The sequence below is a fragment of the Telopea speciosissima genome, chromosome 11 (assembly GCF_018873765.1).
Source record: "Telopea speciosissima isolate NSW1024214 ecotype Mountain lineage chromosome 11, Tspe_v1, whole genome shotgun sequence".
NCBI classification, from domain to species: Eukaryota; Viridiplantae; Streptophyta; class Magnoliopsida; order Proteales; family Proteaceae; genus Telopea; species Telopea speciosissima.
In genome coordinates this window covers 12,198,814-12,216,326 of record NC_057926.1, presented here as the reverse complement: position 1 = coordinate 12,216,326, position 17,513 = coordinate 12,198,814, and the positions used below count along the sequence as shown (strand labels likewise).

Sequence of the window (17,513 nt, the reverse complement as noted above, 5' to 3'; positions counted from 1 at the left end):
ATAGGCTTCCACGGCCTCTATACCAACGTCCTCTAACTTGGACTTCAAATCCGTAATTTCTATTTTCTGGCTCTCCACCAACTGGTTCTTCTTACTTAGCTCTCCTCCAACCGTTTTGTTGGATAGGCTGAGGGCCGCAATACGCTCCTTAGTGGCAGCAAGACCTTTATCCGCCGCTGCGAAGGCCTTCTCTACGACCATCTTCCCCTCCGTCAGTGACTGTACCTCGGCAACCAAAGAATGGATCTGATCGTTCCTGTTAGCACAGGTTCGCTTTAGCTCCTTACAATCCTCCTCCAGCTGGCGGTAAACGGAGGCGATTTTCCTCTTCCGCTACACCAACCCGGAGGTGAAGGCCAACGCCTGGAACTAAGAAAAAGTTAGTAAAGATAAACCGAGATCATGGAGATCTCCAGTAGAAGAAAGCGTCACCTCATAGGCCCGCGCTAGGGCGGTGTTTTCCAGCGCATCATCCTGCATGTCAGAAAGGGCATCCCGATCAACTGGGGGAATACAGGTCAATGCCAGGTGCCCAGCAACTTCAACATCCCCGATCACTTTCTGGTCAGCTCGCATTGACCACTTGGGGACAAACAAATCCGAGAAATCCTTCCCTTAACCTTTATTTTTCGCAATGCCCTCCAACAGGGGGACACTGTTAAAGACTGTAAGAGAGCCTTCCTCTCATACGGTCTGGTCGGAGGAGGAGGGTGCCTTCTTTTTACTCAGATGCTGACCCTGATTCTTATGACCCCCAGAGCTCAGGGGAGGGACATTCTTCTTGAGTTCTTTCATCAGAAGATCCTTTTTATGCTCGGTTGGAGCTTCCTTCCTTTTCTTCTTCTTATCCAAAGGGGAGAGGACCATATCCCCGGTAATTTGGAGATTCTCCGCCTCCATAAAATTGGTAAGGGAACCCAAATCGAAATCCACTGCACCGAACAGAGAAGAAGGGATTAGCACAAGGTGAAAATCAATGAGGAGACGATAGTAGAAAGAGAAAATCCAAGGACGCTCACCCCTCTCTAACTCGGACATGTCTAGGGTGGCCAGTTTCATAAGCCCCGGAGTATTCACCATCATTTTCAAGGTGGATGAATACTCGTCATCAAGAAGTTGGACCTTGTTCCGAGCAGAGGTGGTCGAAAAACCCAATGTATTGGAGAACCTGGGTCCCACATATGAAGCCCAAAAGAATCTTTGTTTCCAACCGTGGATGGAGGTAGAGATTTCTCCCATAATAGGAATGTCACGTTGACGAAGGTAGTACCACTCAGGGTGACCACTGTTCGAATTCAACAGAAAGCATCTAATGAACAACGCAGGAGAAGGACGTCTACCTAACTGGGTACATCTAAGAACGAAGGCTCTGACACATCTCCATCAGTTAGGGACCAACTGGCTGGGGGCAACTCCATAATGCTTAAGAAGATAGGAAACGAATACTGGAAGAGGGTAGTGGAGGCCGGCCTCAAAGGCATCCAAGATGAGGCCAACCTCATTGGGATGCTCAGTATTTAATCTGTCATCGGAAGAGGCGGCCCTAAGGTCAATCGACTCTGGAATCGAGTAAATCTCTAGGATTTCCACAACATCGGACACTATCAGTATTGAGGGAATTTCATCCACCCCTTTTCCTATGGTAGGATCAACTTGAGGTTGACGAATGTGGTAAGGCTTCCTCCCCAGGGAAGCCAAAGGTTGTTTTGGAGGAATACAACCGGAAGTACCAGCAGAAACACCAGACGTACTCTGCTGAATTGGCGCAGAAACCCTAGGAGCTGCAAGAACTCCCTCAGACAACCTAGGTGGAATCACCCTGGTTCTCCTGACACCTTCCTCATGGTATAGCTCCTCGGATTCTTTGAACAAGGAAGCTACATCCCGATCGAACTTAGGAACCGGAGCTTTCTTAGAGCTCGACATCTCTCAAAAAGAAAAAAAAGGGGGGGGGGGGAGAGAAGAAAGAAATCAACTGTAGAAGTAAAGGAAAGAGAATTTACTTGAATAAGAGAAGTGTAGTTGAAGAAAAAACACAGAACGGGATAGCTTCAAAGGTGAAATGAAAACAGAAAATCAGGAGATTTTTAGGCTCAAAGAACTCAAAGATGATGGAGAAGAGAAGCCCCACGAAGTTTGAACACTTTATACCCTTGGGGAAGGAACGGGGGCTTCAGATCCACCCAGTGATTTTAATTGGACGATCAGGATGGAAGGAAAAGACGGAAGAACTAGGTGTGTAGAGATGGGGTAGGCTCCCTCGACAAGGAAAGCACCGGGAAAACAAGAGGTTTAAATTCAAACTTTACGATATCCTCTCAACTTCCCACAAAAGGCGTGAAATCCGGAAGATATTTCAGACCCACGTGCGAACAACGGCGACTGGTGGTGCGGTTATGAAGACTCTTGGGGGTAAAATCGTCAAGGAAAGAAATACAATTCAAAAAGGGAAGTAATTTGCGCACGTGACCGATTACCAGTTCTGTCGGGCACTAAGCAACATAAACCGAGCAACACCGAGGTATATCGACGGACGAAGATCGCAGATAACCGCACATTTAGGCAAAAACGCCGCTGCATGTGATGAATGAATTCTCCCATACCTCATTCCAGGTAAGGGGAGTAGGGGGCAAATGATACACCATACTTTATCTACCCAATTTGAGCTTGACACGTGGAATGGCTTGGATTGCAAGTAACCGGCCCACGACCAAAATAGATCAGACCATTAACGAGGCAGTTATACTGGCCTAGACACGTCAGCAAGATCAATTGCGAGCACCCTAGTGGATGGAGGCTGGTAACCGTAATTCACGTGCGAGAAGATTCCAGATCCCGAGATCCGAGGAGAGGATCCCTCTTTCTTGAAGGGTTTCCTAATCCGAGCAGAGGGGGACCACCTTACGGGGAAGGAAAGCCATCTGGCGAATCCAAAGGAGGATCAGAGAAAGAGGGCTAGGGAGAAAACTTGTATAAATAAGGGTCTTTGCACCCATGTAAAAAGAGAGTATTCCTTCATCAATAGAGAAATCAAGAAACCCTAAAGAGTAATCTTCGTGTTTCATAATCTTCTTCCTAGCCTAGTCTAGCTTGAAAGTTCAAGTGTTTGAGGATCTCCCTCGAGCATTATTCTTTGTGCAACAGGACGTATTACAGAGTGTGTTAAATGACACTATTGAGCAAGCATTTAGATTGTGGGTAAGTGTTTGTATGGTAGATATAATGGAAAGCTCTGAACCTTAGAACACATTCATCATAAATATTTATTCTTTTTTATGTGACAATTTGATTGCCTAAAAAAGAATCCCATACTATCAGGTATATCCATATACATCGTAGCATCCTATTAATAGTACACGATCCTCAATGGGAAAGAGCTACCTCAAATTTGTTGCCATACAATTATACAAAGAGCAACTCAATGTGCTTAAAGCTGATTTCTACAAAAAAAAGCAGTAACACAGGCTTGACCTGTAGGGGAGGGTTTCTTGGGTGGCCATGGAACGTTTGACAGTGACCCTATTGATTTCGCTAGCTTAGTCACCTTTCTCAGGTCTCGCACTTTATAAAAAAGGATTACAGTTCTCACTGGATGACAGATTCCTGGGTATGCAGTTAGTTGTTCCAGGAACAAGAAGTGCATGTTCTTTTTCGCAAGTCCCCTCCCCTCCTTTTTTTTGGCAGCTTGTGGTTTTCAAAAACTGCATGCAGCTTAAGTTGCAATTGCCTTACTCTTACATCCTGTAGTAAATATGAAATTAAATTTTAAACTTGTATTTTGTGATCTTCGGCAGGATAGTCTTACATCTTGTAGTTAATATGAAATTGAACTATAAACTTGTATTTTGTGATCTTTGGCTGGAGCTTAATTGAATACCATAAAGAGGACTATTCCATACCTTTGCCCTGCTGATATTGTCCAGTCTGTGCTAAATTTGATGTGGATATGTACTGTAATTATTGTGAAACTAGATTTTGGAGGAAAAAAATAACTGCTTAGGTTCTTTGGATATTGTAATAAACTAATGGGAAGCAGTTTTCTGTACGGGAGTGTGGCCTACGCAAGCACTCCCATGTGTCTATCTCTCTCCTCCTTAAAACAAGGGGGTAGAGGTATCTTTTCACGTGGATAGGAGAGAGATAGACTCATGGGAGTGCTGGCGTAGGCCACATTCCCACACAGAGAACTTTTTCCCTAAACTAATATAGTTCATTTTGTTAAATACAATTGTGAAAGAAATTTCAGCATGAGGTTCCAAAGACTGAGTTGTTGCCTGCTTTTGTGTATAATAGATAGTATTAGTACATCCCAGCAATCTAGAAGACAACTCCCAGCGTAATTGATATAACTTTTGGTTATTGTAAATTATAGTAATGTTTATTTCTTATTCTCTTCTATTTTTATAAGCCCTATTCAACCCTACCATTTCCTTGTAGTTAATTAATCCATAAACCTTTCTCTCTCCTATGGGTTATTTGTAAATTCTAAGCTCCACTTGATGGGTCTTTAGCTCAAATTGGTAGAGCACTTGGAACATGAGCATGTTCTAGGGATGGTGGTTTGAATCCACCAAGGCCCTTTTTATTCAATTTTTCATAGCATAGTTAGTTATGGCAATAATCTACATAATTTCAAGTGGTGTGTTTCATTATCTGTTTCTCTCTCACACATCAATTTCTTTATTTGGGATATATGGATCACAAAAAGATATCATTGACGTTGTTCAAAAACTTGACTTCAACAAAAGAGGCAATTAAAACAATGTGTGGCCTTTTTGATGCGTTCGATTTTTTTTTTTTAAGACTTAATTTTACTTGGCCATGAATAATTGATACCACTGGGAGATGGAGAGATGTGTCTCTTTTTTGATTTACTAATCAGGAGGGGGGTGCCCAACTATATGACATTAAGATGCATTTCAAACATGTCAAGTTTTAACCACAAAATTACTTTTACTAATAATTAATAATTTGGTCAATATCCTTTTCACATGATCAACTAATCATTCTTTTATGTAGATTTAAGATGAATCCATTTGACAGATTCAGGGTAACTAAACAGTTATTTAGATAGATTTAAGATAAATCCAACTGACAGACTCAAGTTAACCAAACGGTTTTTCATATAGATAAAGTACGAATCCACCTAACAGACTCAGGGTAACCAAACAATTTTTCAGGAAAAATCAATACATAGAATTAGGATAACCAAACAGTTAAATTTCAAAGTTACGAATCCACAAAAACTGATTTCATGAAATGTGATCCAGAATCAAAATCTAATTCTTTAGATTTACACAACCAAACAATTCCTTAAGTACTTATACTAGATTGCAACCTTCTCTTCACCCAGCAAGCTATTTTATTACGGAAAAATTACTTAGATCCACTAGATAAGAATGGGAATTACAAGATAAATAGGTTTCAAATTTGTTTTACATCCACTATTTTCAATTTTAAAAAAAAATTTACTTAAACCCCAAAGTTGGTTAGTACTCATGCCACGTTAGAATAAAATATAAGGAAACTTCAAAAATTGCCCCGACCTCATTTAACTATTTTTTTCTACCCAAAAATAATTTTAATTGTTTTAAAAAATGTGTAATCCGATGAAAATGCACCTTAATTGTAGGAGTAGAAATCAAAACGGTTATTGTCCTTCCCCCCCCCCCCCTCCTTAAAAAAAAAAAAAAAAAAAAAAAAAAGCTACATCATTGAATCCATAGGGAAGTACATCTTAATTGTTGGAATAAAAACCAATAAAAACATATTAAAAAAAAAAAAAAAAAAAGAGGATAGTTTACCAACCCCTCCTAGGGTTTTGGTATGTTCCAAAATACCCTCCCAAATCCTATTCCCACCCTCCCCCGCCGTGCAATGAATGAGATCTCATTCACAGTTGGTGGAAGGAAACTCGGTAAAAACAAGTGAAAAATAATATAAAAATAAAAAATAAAAAACAAGTAGAGAAAATTGCACTCCACTTTCCTCCTATTTTCCTTGCGTGGTTTAAAGGTTTAAAAGTGTAAAACAGATTTTTGCGACAATTTTGGAAATTTACTTTTATTTTATTCTTGCGTATCATGAGTATTAACCAACTTTAGGGATTGAGTAAATCTTTTCAAAAAGAAAAGTAGTGGATGTAAAACAAATTTGAAACTATTTAGTAGATCTAAAAAATTGTCCCTTTTATTAACAGTTGATTCTTGATGAGCTATACAGTCCAAATTACTTTCATCATTCCTCATTTTCATTTTAGCTGGGTGAGACGGACAAACCCCAACAGGACTTTGGCTTGCTGTGGAATAAAAAGCAATCAAACTCATATCAGCTCTACATCATAAGTTGGAGAAAACCCAGGGACAGAGCAATAAGGAACGTTACCACAAAAAACCCTTGCCCACGCAGTATAGAGTTAAGAAATTCAGATGCACAAACCAGACACAAATATTCTACAAAATCTACTCAAAGATTGGTGCAGAAGTTGCCCGAACTCCACAGAGTGGTTAGTCCCCTTGAGATCAAAACTGGGGTTCTTGACATAAAAATTAATTGATGGAATCTGTCACACAGCTAGTTACCCGTTTCAATAAAATGTGATTCTTTTGCTCAAAGAACTATTGCTTTCACTATCCACAACCAGAAATACTGTCCTGTTTTGATTTTTCAGTGTTAATTAGAGCAGAGATACTAACTCTAATTGGTTCCAGTGACCGGGAGATATACCCCTTCTGCTGCCAACCAAACGTTGTCAGGCCGTTTGTCTCGAACACCACAAACCTGCGTAGGTACATGTCAGCATATAAATTTCTAGGGGAGGAACTGAGGACCTCCCAAAGCAAAAGTATTTTGCATTGATTCTCATAAAAATTTTAGAAACCACACATTGTTTCTTTTTTTGTTTTTTTACCTCCTGTTGACCTCCAGCTATCCTTTGGTATTTCTTGTTGTGACTGTGTAGATAACCACCAGTTTCCACATGCTGAAGCCTGATCCTCTGGTTTTGCTTCCATGTTTTCCCACCACCCTCAATTTCAAGCCTGTAGAGATACTATGCCATCAGCCATCTTTATGAGCAAGGTATTCTCATAAAGTCATTTAGAAAGAATGATCAAGATCTCACCTCCAATAATCCCCAGTATTAGATTCATCTTCTCCTCCAAAGCAGCTCACCTACACAAGAACAAGCTAAAATTTAATGCAAATTATTATGGCAATACAGCTTATAATTATGCAACTATAATAAAAGGACATGAGGTTTGAGAACAAAGAAATTAAAATTCCTTGTTAGGCCCAAGTTTGAAAATGTGGGCATGCTATGAACAGTAAAAACAACTTAACAGTAAGTTGTTAAAGACCCTTTCCTCCCCCCCCCCCCCCCACGGCCTCCAAAAAAAGCGATAAAATTCATTTATCCTTAGAATAATGGAGAATAACGTACAGGCAGGGCATCCCCCTGCATGCATGGCACCCCTGTATGTGTACTTTGTGATGGTGTACAAGCTCAGATAGGAGTGGGATTCAAACACAATTACCACAAGGACAGAAACAAGTCACCACTTCAACTTCAAGATTCAAGTGGACTGCTGCATTCTTAAGAAGATAGATGGTACCATCAGTTAAGATGGTCAAAATTTTATATATATATATATATATATATATATATATACACTAGTAAACATGCACGTGGCCATTTGTTAGGTGTCAGAGAGATAGAATGCATACCCTTAGGAGCAGGCAATAGATAAAATTGGCTGGGTTAACAAGGCTCGAGTGGCCCAAGGCTCCAAACTCAACCCAACTGAACAATTGGGTTGTGATTTGCTCACTCTCAAGTATGCTCGCTAAGTTTTTTCCTATGTAATAATCTAATCATGAATTATAGCAATAAAATATGTGGTAATGAACCGACCATGCTGATTAATTGTAAGCTTCAATTAGCATTTGATTAGTATTTTTCTTTCGGTAGACATTTGATTAGTCATTTGATTGGATAATTTTTTTGATGTACCATAAAAATTCAAGGTTGTGAAAATACATGAGAGCTCAACCTTTATACATCAATATATGTAAGAGAGAGAGAGAGAGAAGGCATGTAAGCATGGGGCAGGACAATAGCAACTGATCAATATTTGTGCATCTTGGCAGTTTATTCAACAAGGTCTACTAAAATATATATGTTGAATCAATAATCAATCGGATTCAATGTATCTAACATAGCACGTACTTGTGCATATTTCTTTCTAAGCTTCAATTAAAACAAATTTATCATTGCCATATTCAGATCAAGAAAATAAGAACCAAAAGCTAGTACAAGCCCAACTCAATTTGATTAAGAGAGTTCATCCAAAAAAAAATCAGATCAAGAGAAGAAGAAGAAGATAAGTGTTTGTACGCATTCCATAGATGAGATTAATAGCGCGACCAAAATGGTTGACTTCTATTATTTTGAAACAACAAAACGTGAACCTCAAGACCCCTATGTATGTAAACATTGTACATTCATCAATGTTGTATAATAAAGACAATCTAAAAGATACAGCAAAAGGTGAACCTCAAAACCCCTACATAGGCAAACATTGTACATTCATCAATGCTATAGAATAAAGACAATCTAAGAAATAAGTGCCTTAAGATCAACAAAGGAAAATTAGACAGACTATGCTTTGAAACATTTCCTTCATGTTCATCTCTAGGTGTTGAGCATCATTCAAGGCACATAGTTGTTCCTCAAGATCCTTCTGAGAACACTTAAGTATCCTAAACTGTATTGCATAAGCATCCAGTAGATTGCCTCAAGCGGTCATTTATTGTTCTAATACAATGATATAATTCTCCTATTCTTTCTACATATTTTAATAGTGCACAATTTCACAATATATGAACCAAATAAGTCTAACAACGTTTGATCCAATCAAGAACTTAGTCTTCTCTTCTATGCTTCTAAATGGCATGAATGATGAGAGAAAGAGAGAGAATCAAATTCTATCAGTACGACACAGATTTAGATACTCAAATGTTATATCATTGACAATAATCTATAAAAATTAATAAAGGAGAGTTTATAGGGATAGCACAATAGAAAACAAAGGAATCATAAAGAAAATTATGTAGTAAGGATTATAACATAACAAAGAAGAACGTACAGTCAAAATTAAACAAGCTAGATGGAGACCCAACTTTGTAAGCTATTGGGTTCCCTATATCATAAAATACAAACTTGGTTCAACTTCTTTCTTTGATGGCTGTAGCCTTTCCATATTTTAAAACTTCATAATATACTCTTAACATATGATCCCTATTCAATTAGAGCTTTTGTCCCGAAGGTCTCTGTCAGTTCCTTCAGTTCATCTACTGGTACGGCAGGGACATTGATAGGCTGAACTTTCATAGTCTAAGCACCCTTGGGGCAATGGAGATGGAGTGCATGCATCACATTTTATCCAAGAAACGGTTTATAGAATTCAACTTAAATTAAGAGAGAGAGAGAGAGAGAGAGAGAGAGAGAGAGAGAGAGAAAGATTGCTTCTCAGAATCATACTTACAGCAATTTTCACAAGTAATGCAGCCCCAATAAAATGAATTGGTATGGAAGCAATTCCAAAACGCTGGAAAGCCATCAACGTTGTGGTGAAATAAGAATTTGATGTGATGAACGATACACCAACTACCGTGAAAATAATTGGAAAAAATTAATCATTCACTCCTCAAAAGCAAGATCCCAACTGCAATGCCATCCCAGTTGCTGCTGCTGCTGGATTTAAATGTTTCGGTTCCAGTTCTAATGAGTTTATTATCTTCAATTATGTAACAATGACCTGTCAGGAACAACCTTCATGTTGGTCCTGTTCCTACCAGTGTAAGTCAAAATCTCCAAGCTGGTACAATGAGTTCGGCTTCCAATCACTCCTATAAGCACATATTAGTCTATGTGAACTCCCTTGATCGTCTCTCTCAAAATGTATAACTTTTGAGAATCTGATTCAAGAGGGGATGATACCATGTAGTTCCTTAGTAAGGCTGGAGACATGGTGGAAACTAATATGCAGACAAAGATGGTAGAGAGGGATGTTTTCCGTTTTAGTGGATATTGGATGCCTTTATAAAAAAGATATAATTAAGTATTAATCATTCTTTCTTTATTATTAATATCATATATTAAAATTCCTTTCATTAAGAAGATTCAATAAAATATTAAGATTTTTTTTCTAGATTGGGAAATAGTTAAATACTATAATTGTAGATAAAACTCCCCATTTTACGAGAGAGAGGTTGAACCATTGAAGGAAAGGAATGAATGAGATTAAAGAGGTTGAATGAAATAAATTTAGGAGTCATATTTCTTTTTTATTTATTAACCTTAATTATAATTAGAATTCCTTATTAATATTGGATTTCCTTTTATTAAGAAGATCAATAAAATATTTAGATTTTTTTTCTACAATGGGAATTAAATACTATAATTGTAGATAGAAAGTATAGAACTCCAAAATGTAGCGATCTAATTAGAGAGAGAGAGAGAGGGTTGGATCGTTGAAGGAAATGAATGAAAGATATTCAAGAGGTTGAAGGAGAAAATTTAGGAGTTATGTTTGTAGGGTGTCTTTAATAAAATTTCCTTTATTAGGGATTGATATGAGAGAGAGGCGTTGAATTTAGGATGGGAAAGATTCTTATAGAATATATGAGTTGGATTTAAAGATAGGAAAGAAAGGGTATAAAATAAATAAATAAATAAAAAGGGTACTAACAATTTAGGCAAAATAAAAAGAAAGACAAAAAATAAGGAGCGAGAGGCTATTTAAATAAGAAAGAAGGGTAAAATTGTCTAATGATAATTTTGCCATGATGCATGCATTCGTGCTTTTATATAATAGTATGATCTATATATATAAGTACGAACTCAAACTTTTCATTTGACGAAACTGCCCTTAATTATACTCTCCTAAAAATGTTCTTTCCTATTACCCTTTCTAATAGAATTTATCCTTCTCATGTGCCTCTATTCATAAGAAACCATAAAGTTACCTCCATTCTTATGGCTCTCCGATTCTGGGAACCTACAAAACCTGAGCTTCACGAAAGACATCGGTTAGGACCAACTGGTCACACGACAGGTGCACGATCGACTTTGCACGCTCCATCCTTCGGCCTTTCACCTCTCAGCTTGGCAGGCCAGCTACCTTGGTCCGTCTTTGGCTTCAATTTGTTATACTCACTACTCCGCAGCCAACAACCCCATCAGTCTCTTGCCGCTTAAAACTCTGCCAAAAAGCACTGCTTTACGTCTGATCCTATGTGCCCAGAGAATGCTATGCGTTCTCCACTTTCAAACCTTGCAAAGAGAGAAGGTGTTTTTTCCTCTTACGTTCTCTCTCATTTGCGGAGCGAAGAAAGCAGGATTTGCCCCAGCTACCGCTATACTTGGGAAACCAAAAGACCTACAAAACCTGTAAAGTTACCTCCATTCTTATGAGTCTCCAATTCTGAAAGCGTACAAAACCTTGATGTCACCTCTCAATAGGCACATCCCATTTTTACAGCCCTTATGCTTACACCTCCTTTCTCTCTCCTCTTTCCCTTACAAGTTCCCTTTTTAAACTCTCCCATTCTCTCCCTCCCTCTCTCACGTAACCTATTTATTCGAAATACAGGAAAACATTCCTGTCCATCCACCAAAAAAAAAAATACTGATTCTGGTAAAGTTACCTCCATTCTTATGACTCAGATTCTGAACGCCAACAAAAACCTTGAAGTCACCTCTCAATAGCCACATCCCATTCTTACGTCCCTCTATACTTACACCTCCTCTCTTTCTCCTCCTTCCCTTTCAAGTTCTCTGTTTTTTTAAATTTTCTCTCTCTCTCTCTCAAGTAACCTTGAAGTTTCCGATTTATTCAAGACATAGGCCCTCATTGCACACATAAGTTTCTTAACATTAATGAACTACCAGCTATGATTTCTTAATACAAGGGATAATTTCCTACTATTTCTTTCCTCCTCCATTCCAACAGCACTTGGAATAAAACGGAGACTCGGAGAGGGAAGAAGGATAAAAGAAAAGGACAGCTCCAGGTATAGAGAAGGGGAGCAAGTTCGTGAAAGGATAGGAAATTGTGACTTTTTCTTATCCTAAAGAAACAGATTAAATAAAAAGGAGAGACTGAAGGTGATCCATATCGAGATCAAAGGATTCTATTGCTTATCAGGTATATGAAAAATACCTTTGTGAATTGACATCAATGGCTCGCAGGGTATGAGATGTGCAGCTTATTATGAGTTACAAATCAAGATGTTCCAAGGGAGTAGATTTAATGAATTTTATGGATCTGGAGCCTCAAGGGAAGAGGTTCAAAAGGCTGTCCACAAATTCTTTGCTTTCTAGTATTTCAACCTGTAAATAATAAAGAAGAAGAAGAGAAGAGAGGAGAGGAGAAGAAAGAAGAAGAGAGAGAGCTGTTACTTGGGAGTAACAACCTTTTGTTGAGACTCCCACTTCATTCAATATATAATTAGACATAACCCTATTAAGGGCATAAAAGAAAATACATTAAATAATAAAATTATTGTTCACGAGAACAGTGCTGTAAACCCCTTAATTGATAACTTCTAACACTCCCCAAGCTGAAGCATAGATGTTAATCATGCGGCGCCTAGCTTGTTACAAATATAATCAATTCTACCATTCCCAAGAGACTTAGTAAAAACATTTGCAAGTTGTTCTCCTGTGCGAACATGACTTGTAGAGATAACTCCTTGCTGTAGCTTTTCCCAAACAAAGTGGCAATCGGCCTCATTATGTTTCGTTCTGTCATGGAACACTGGATTCGATGCAATATGTATAGCAGCTTGGTTATCACACCATAATTGCATAGGGGACACACTTTCAAACCCAAGTTCAGTCAGCAACTGCATAACCCACATCAATGCACAGATGACAAGTGTCATGGCTCGATACTCAGCCTTTGCACTAGATCTAGCCACAACAATTTGTTTCTTGCTCTTCTAAGATACAAGGTTCCCTCCAACAAAAGTACAGTAACCAGTAGTCAATTGCCTATCAATAGAAGACCCAGCCCAATCAACATCACAAAATCCTTCAATACGTCCATGTCCATGATCATAATATACTAAACCACGCCCTGGAGCCTTCTTGAGATATCACAAAATGTAAGCAATAGCATCCCAATGGGATGTCCGAGGAGAGGACAGAAATTAAGTCACCACACTGACAGGAAAGGCTATATCAAATCGAGTCACAGTCAAATAATTCAATTTTCCAACTAACCTCCGATACTTCTCAGGGTCATCTAGAATATCACCACTTTCAGCTGTAAGCTTCACATTGGGATCCATGGGAGTATCCGGCTTGGATCCTAACATCTTATTTCTTTAAGCAAATCCAACACAAATTTTCATCGAGAAAGCGAAATTTCTTTCCTTGATTGAGCAACTTCAATACCCAAAATATACTTCAATCTTCCCAGATCCTTCCAACAACAACTATAACCTTATCCTAACTAAATGGGGTCGGCTACATGGATCCGATTAAGGCTATGACAGTAAAAGTAATAAGAGAAGTAAAAAGAAGTAAAAGGAAGAAGAGTAGAAAGGAAGAAGAGTAGAAAATAAGTAAAGGAAAAAGTCAACGCATTAGTCAAAGCAGCATCCCAAGAACATTCCCCTACACGGGTCCTTGTCCTCCAAAACACTCTATTTGCAGTCATACTAAGATCGAACCCTACTACATGCATATCCTTTCTTACCACTTCTCCAATAGTCATCTTAAGCCTGTCCCTACCTCTTTTAGCTCCGTCAAACTGAATCTGGTCACTCTTCCTTACCGGTGCATCCATAGGTCTCCGTTGGACATGACCATACCACCTCAAGCGGCTCTCACGAAGTTTATCCTAGATTGGTCCAACTCCCAATTCGGTTCTAATACAATCATTCCTTACTCTCTCTCTCTCCTGGTCTTACCACACATCCTCCTCAACATCCTTATCTCCGCTACACCCATCATACCTATATTTCTCTTCTTAACTACCCAACATTCCACTCCATAAGTCATGGTTGGTCTTATAACTGTCCTGTAGAATTTCCCCTTAAGCTTAACAGGCATGCGTTTGTCACATAACACTCCCGATGCACCTCCCTACTTCATCCATCTTACTTTAATTCTGTAGGAGACATCATCCTCTATATCACCCTCTTTGTTAATGGTTGACCCCAAGTATCTAAAGCATTCACTTTGTGGTAGCTCTCGCTCCTCAAGTTTCACCACTTCATCACGTCTCCTGGTTTGGCTGAAATTACACATCATATACTCTGTCTTTGTTCTGCTTAACTTAGAGCCTCGTGATTCCAAGTTTGATCTCCATAACTCCAGTTTTGCATTAATCTCTTCCCAGATCCTTCGTTTGAAATTTTTGTTGCAAGTACATCTTTAAACGTTGAATACCTTCAACATCATCACCAGTGATGACAATATCATCAACATAAACAATAAGGAATATCTTCCCTACACCAGATCGTCGATAAAATATCGAATGATCACTATTACGCCGCGACAAACCATGCCCGAGTAACAACCTTTTGTTGAGACTCCCACTTTAGTGAATCTGCCAAACCATGCCCAAGGAGACTGCTTCAAACCATATAGAGACTTTAAGTTTGCACACCATACTAGACTCCTCCTAAGCAACAAATCCTGGAGGTTGCTCCTCTTCATGGAGATCACCATGAACAAAAGCGTTCTTAACATCAAGCTAATACAAAGGCCAATGATGAGTGGCCGCCAGAGAGATCAAAATACGGACCAAGGAAAGTTTGGCAACCAGAGAGAAAGTATCCAGATAGTCAACACCATAAACTTGGGCAAGTAGCAACCAAACGGTCCTTCAACCGAGCAAGAGAGCTATCGGGGTTAACCTTAACCACATAAACCCAACGACAACCACTAGCAGATTTCCCGGGAGGTAAGGGAACAAGATTCCAAGTCTGATTTTCCTCCAAAGCCAATAATTCATCCTCCATAGATGTCCTCTAGCCAGGACTAGATAATGCCTCTGCAAATGACTTAGGAACAAGATGACAAGAAATAGTAGAAAGGCAAGAAAAGCAGAGGATAAACCAGAATAAGAAACAAAAATAAAAAATGGGGTATTGAGTGCAATGTCAAACACCCTTACGCTTAGCAATAGGAAGATAAAGGTTAGAAAAAGGAATACTTATCTTAGGATGAGGTAGGTGGAAGAGATGGGGGTTGCTGGACCATCCCGAGGGCGACAAAAATAAATCTGCCGAACCAAAGGTGGAGGTGGTGGTGGTGATGCTGGTACTGCAACTGGTGGTGCCTGCAGAACAGAAGAATGCACAACATAGATGCGGAGATCATCATCTAGGTCAAACACAACAAACGAATTGGCTGGGTAGGAGGTGGACTCAAAGAAAGATACATCAGCAGTAATAAAATATTTTTGCAGGGTAGGAGAATAACACTTGTATCCTTTTGAGGTACAGAAGTAACCAAGAAAGATACATTTAAGAGCTTTAGGATCCAAATTTTGAAAAACTTGGACGATGATCACGAATAAAACATACACCCAAAAATATGGGCAGAAAGAACAAATAGGGGATCAGAAGGAAATAACAAAGAATGAGGAATACCACCCTTTAAAATCGAAGAAGGCGTGTAATTGATAAGGTAGCATGTGGTCAACACAACATCAGCCCAAAAATACTTGGCCACCTTCATTTCAAAAAGAAGGGCCGAGCAACTTCCATAAAATGTCTTATTTTTCCTTTCAACACCACCATTTTATTGAGGGGTATCTGAACAAGAGGACTGATGTATAATACCACAGGCAGTCATAAACTGAGAAAATGGGGCAGAAAAATATTCTTTTGCATTATCGCTTCGCAAAACTTTGATAGACACATGAAACTGGTTCTGAATTTCAGCAACAAAAAAGCACATAATATAGAAAACAAGTCCGAACGACTTTTCATTAAAGGAATCCAAGTGACGCTTGAGCATAGTTGTCAAGGCATCGCCTTGGCGTCCAAGCAGAAACCCATGTATTAAGCGAGCCTACGCTTAACAAGACTCGTGAATGGCGGCTGACTTGACCATCTAGGCATCGCCAAGGCGGATAAAGCGACGCCTTGAGACGCCATGAGGGCAAGGCGGACACCAATATGGAGTGTGTATTTGTTTTTTGATTTTTTTCATGCAATTATATATTATTCTTTTTGTTTAATTGGTATTGGTTGGTGTATAATTATCTCACGTACGCTGCTACATGGGATAAATAGCCTTTACAACTAAAAATCTAAAATCCCTAAATTCCTAAAGGTTAAAACGTAAATCTGTAAAAGGCTAAAAGCCTTAAACTTCTTCTCTAAGAAATTATAAGTAAAACCCTCGACTCCTCTACGCAAGAGATTGTGCGACACTGCAACCTTCCTCCTTCCTTTCCGGCTCCGGCAACGGCAACTCGACTCAGGCGAAGGCAAAGTTTCCTCCTACCTCTCGAGTCCTCTATGCAAAAGGCGAAGCTTCCTCCTCCTCCTACCTTTACGGCAAGGTAAGTCTCTACTCCCTATGCTTCTTCTTCTCTGTAACGGTAACTTCTTCTGATCTTCTCTTCTTTTTTTTTTTGCTTGGTAACTTCTATGGTTCTATGATGCTTCTTCTTTGTAGTCTGTAACGGTAACTTCTTGTCTTTTTTTTTTTTTGGCTTCATTGCTTTGCAACTTCTATAGTTCTACTTCTATGCTTCTTCTTCTCTGTAGAGTGTAGTCTGTAACGGTAACTTCTTCTCTGTTTTTTTTTTTTTTTGGTTTGGTAACTTCTATCGATGCTTCTTCTCTGTAGTCTGTAATGGTAACTCTCCTTTTTTTTTTTACTTGGTAACTTCTTTACTTCTTCTGCTTCTTCTTCTCTGTAGCTCTGTAATGCTGCTGCTGCTTTTTTTTTTTATAAGTCTCAGAATCGTAACTTCTAAGCTTCTTCTGCGCTTCTTCTATGTTGCTTTTTTCTTTTTGGCTTGGTAACATGGTTAACTACTACCTGCTTGCTTCTCTGTAACACACTAACATCCTATCTGCTGCTGTCGTTTCTTCTCTGTTTTTGCTTTTTTATTGGTTGACTGCTGCTTTCTTCTTCTTCTTCTTCTTCTTCTTCTTCTTCTCTGTAGTACTAACAACTACAGCAATTGCTCAAGAGATTTGGTTCTGCTACTTCTTCTCTGCTGCTTTTTTTTTTTTTTTTTTTTGGGCTTGGTAATGGTATTATAGTAACTTGGTAAACTGCTGCTGCTTGCTTCTACTGTAACACTCACTCTAACTGCTTGCTTCTTTTTTTTTTTATTGGTTAACGCTTCTTGCTGTTTCTTCTTCTTCTCTGTAGTACTAAGTACTAACAGATCTAACACTTCTTCTCTTGCTTCTTCTCTGTTTTGATGTTCTCTTTGTAATGGAGAATACCTGAATCACTAAAATAGATAGTC

General features: G+C 38.8%; 1 protein-coding gene and 1 long non-coding RNA gene across 2 annotated transcripts in view; one reads left to right on the top strand and one right to left on the bottom strand.

Annotated features, from left to right (window-relative positions):
• Nucleotides 1–3,093: 3,093 nt before the first annotated feature.
• LOC122646755 overlaps nt 3,094–17,513 on the top strand; it is a 16,325-nt gene continuing 1,905 nt past the window's right edge. The window contains exon 1 of the long non-coding RNA XR_006330690.1: nt 3,094–3,104. This is a non-coding gene — a long non-coding RNA (uncharacterized LOC122646755). The remainder of the gene's footprint in view (nt 3,105–17,513) is intronic.
• LOC122646753 (stromal cell-derived factor 2-like protein) overlaps nt 6,405–17,513 on the bottom strand; it is a 27,987-nt gene continuing 16,878 nt past the window's right edge. The window contains exons 4-6 of the mRNA XM_043840354.1: nt 7,124–7,173; nt 6,911–7,040; nt 6,405–6,780 (exon numbers count right to left, since the gene is read on the bottom strand). Coding sequence (XP_043696289.1) covers nt 6,697–6,780; nt 6,911–7,040; nt 7,124–7,173 — 264 coding nt within the window. The 3' untranslated portion in view covers nt 6,405–6,696. The remainder of the gene's footprint in view (nt 6,781–6,910; nt 7,041–7,123; nt 7,174–17,513) is intronic.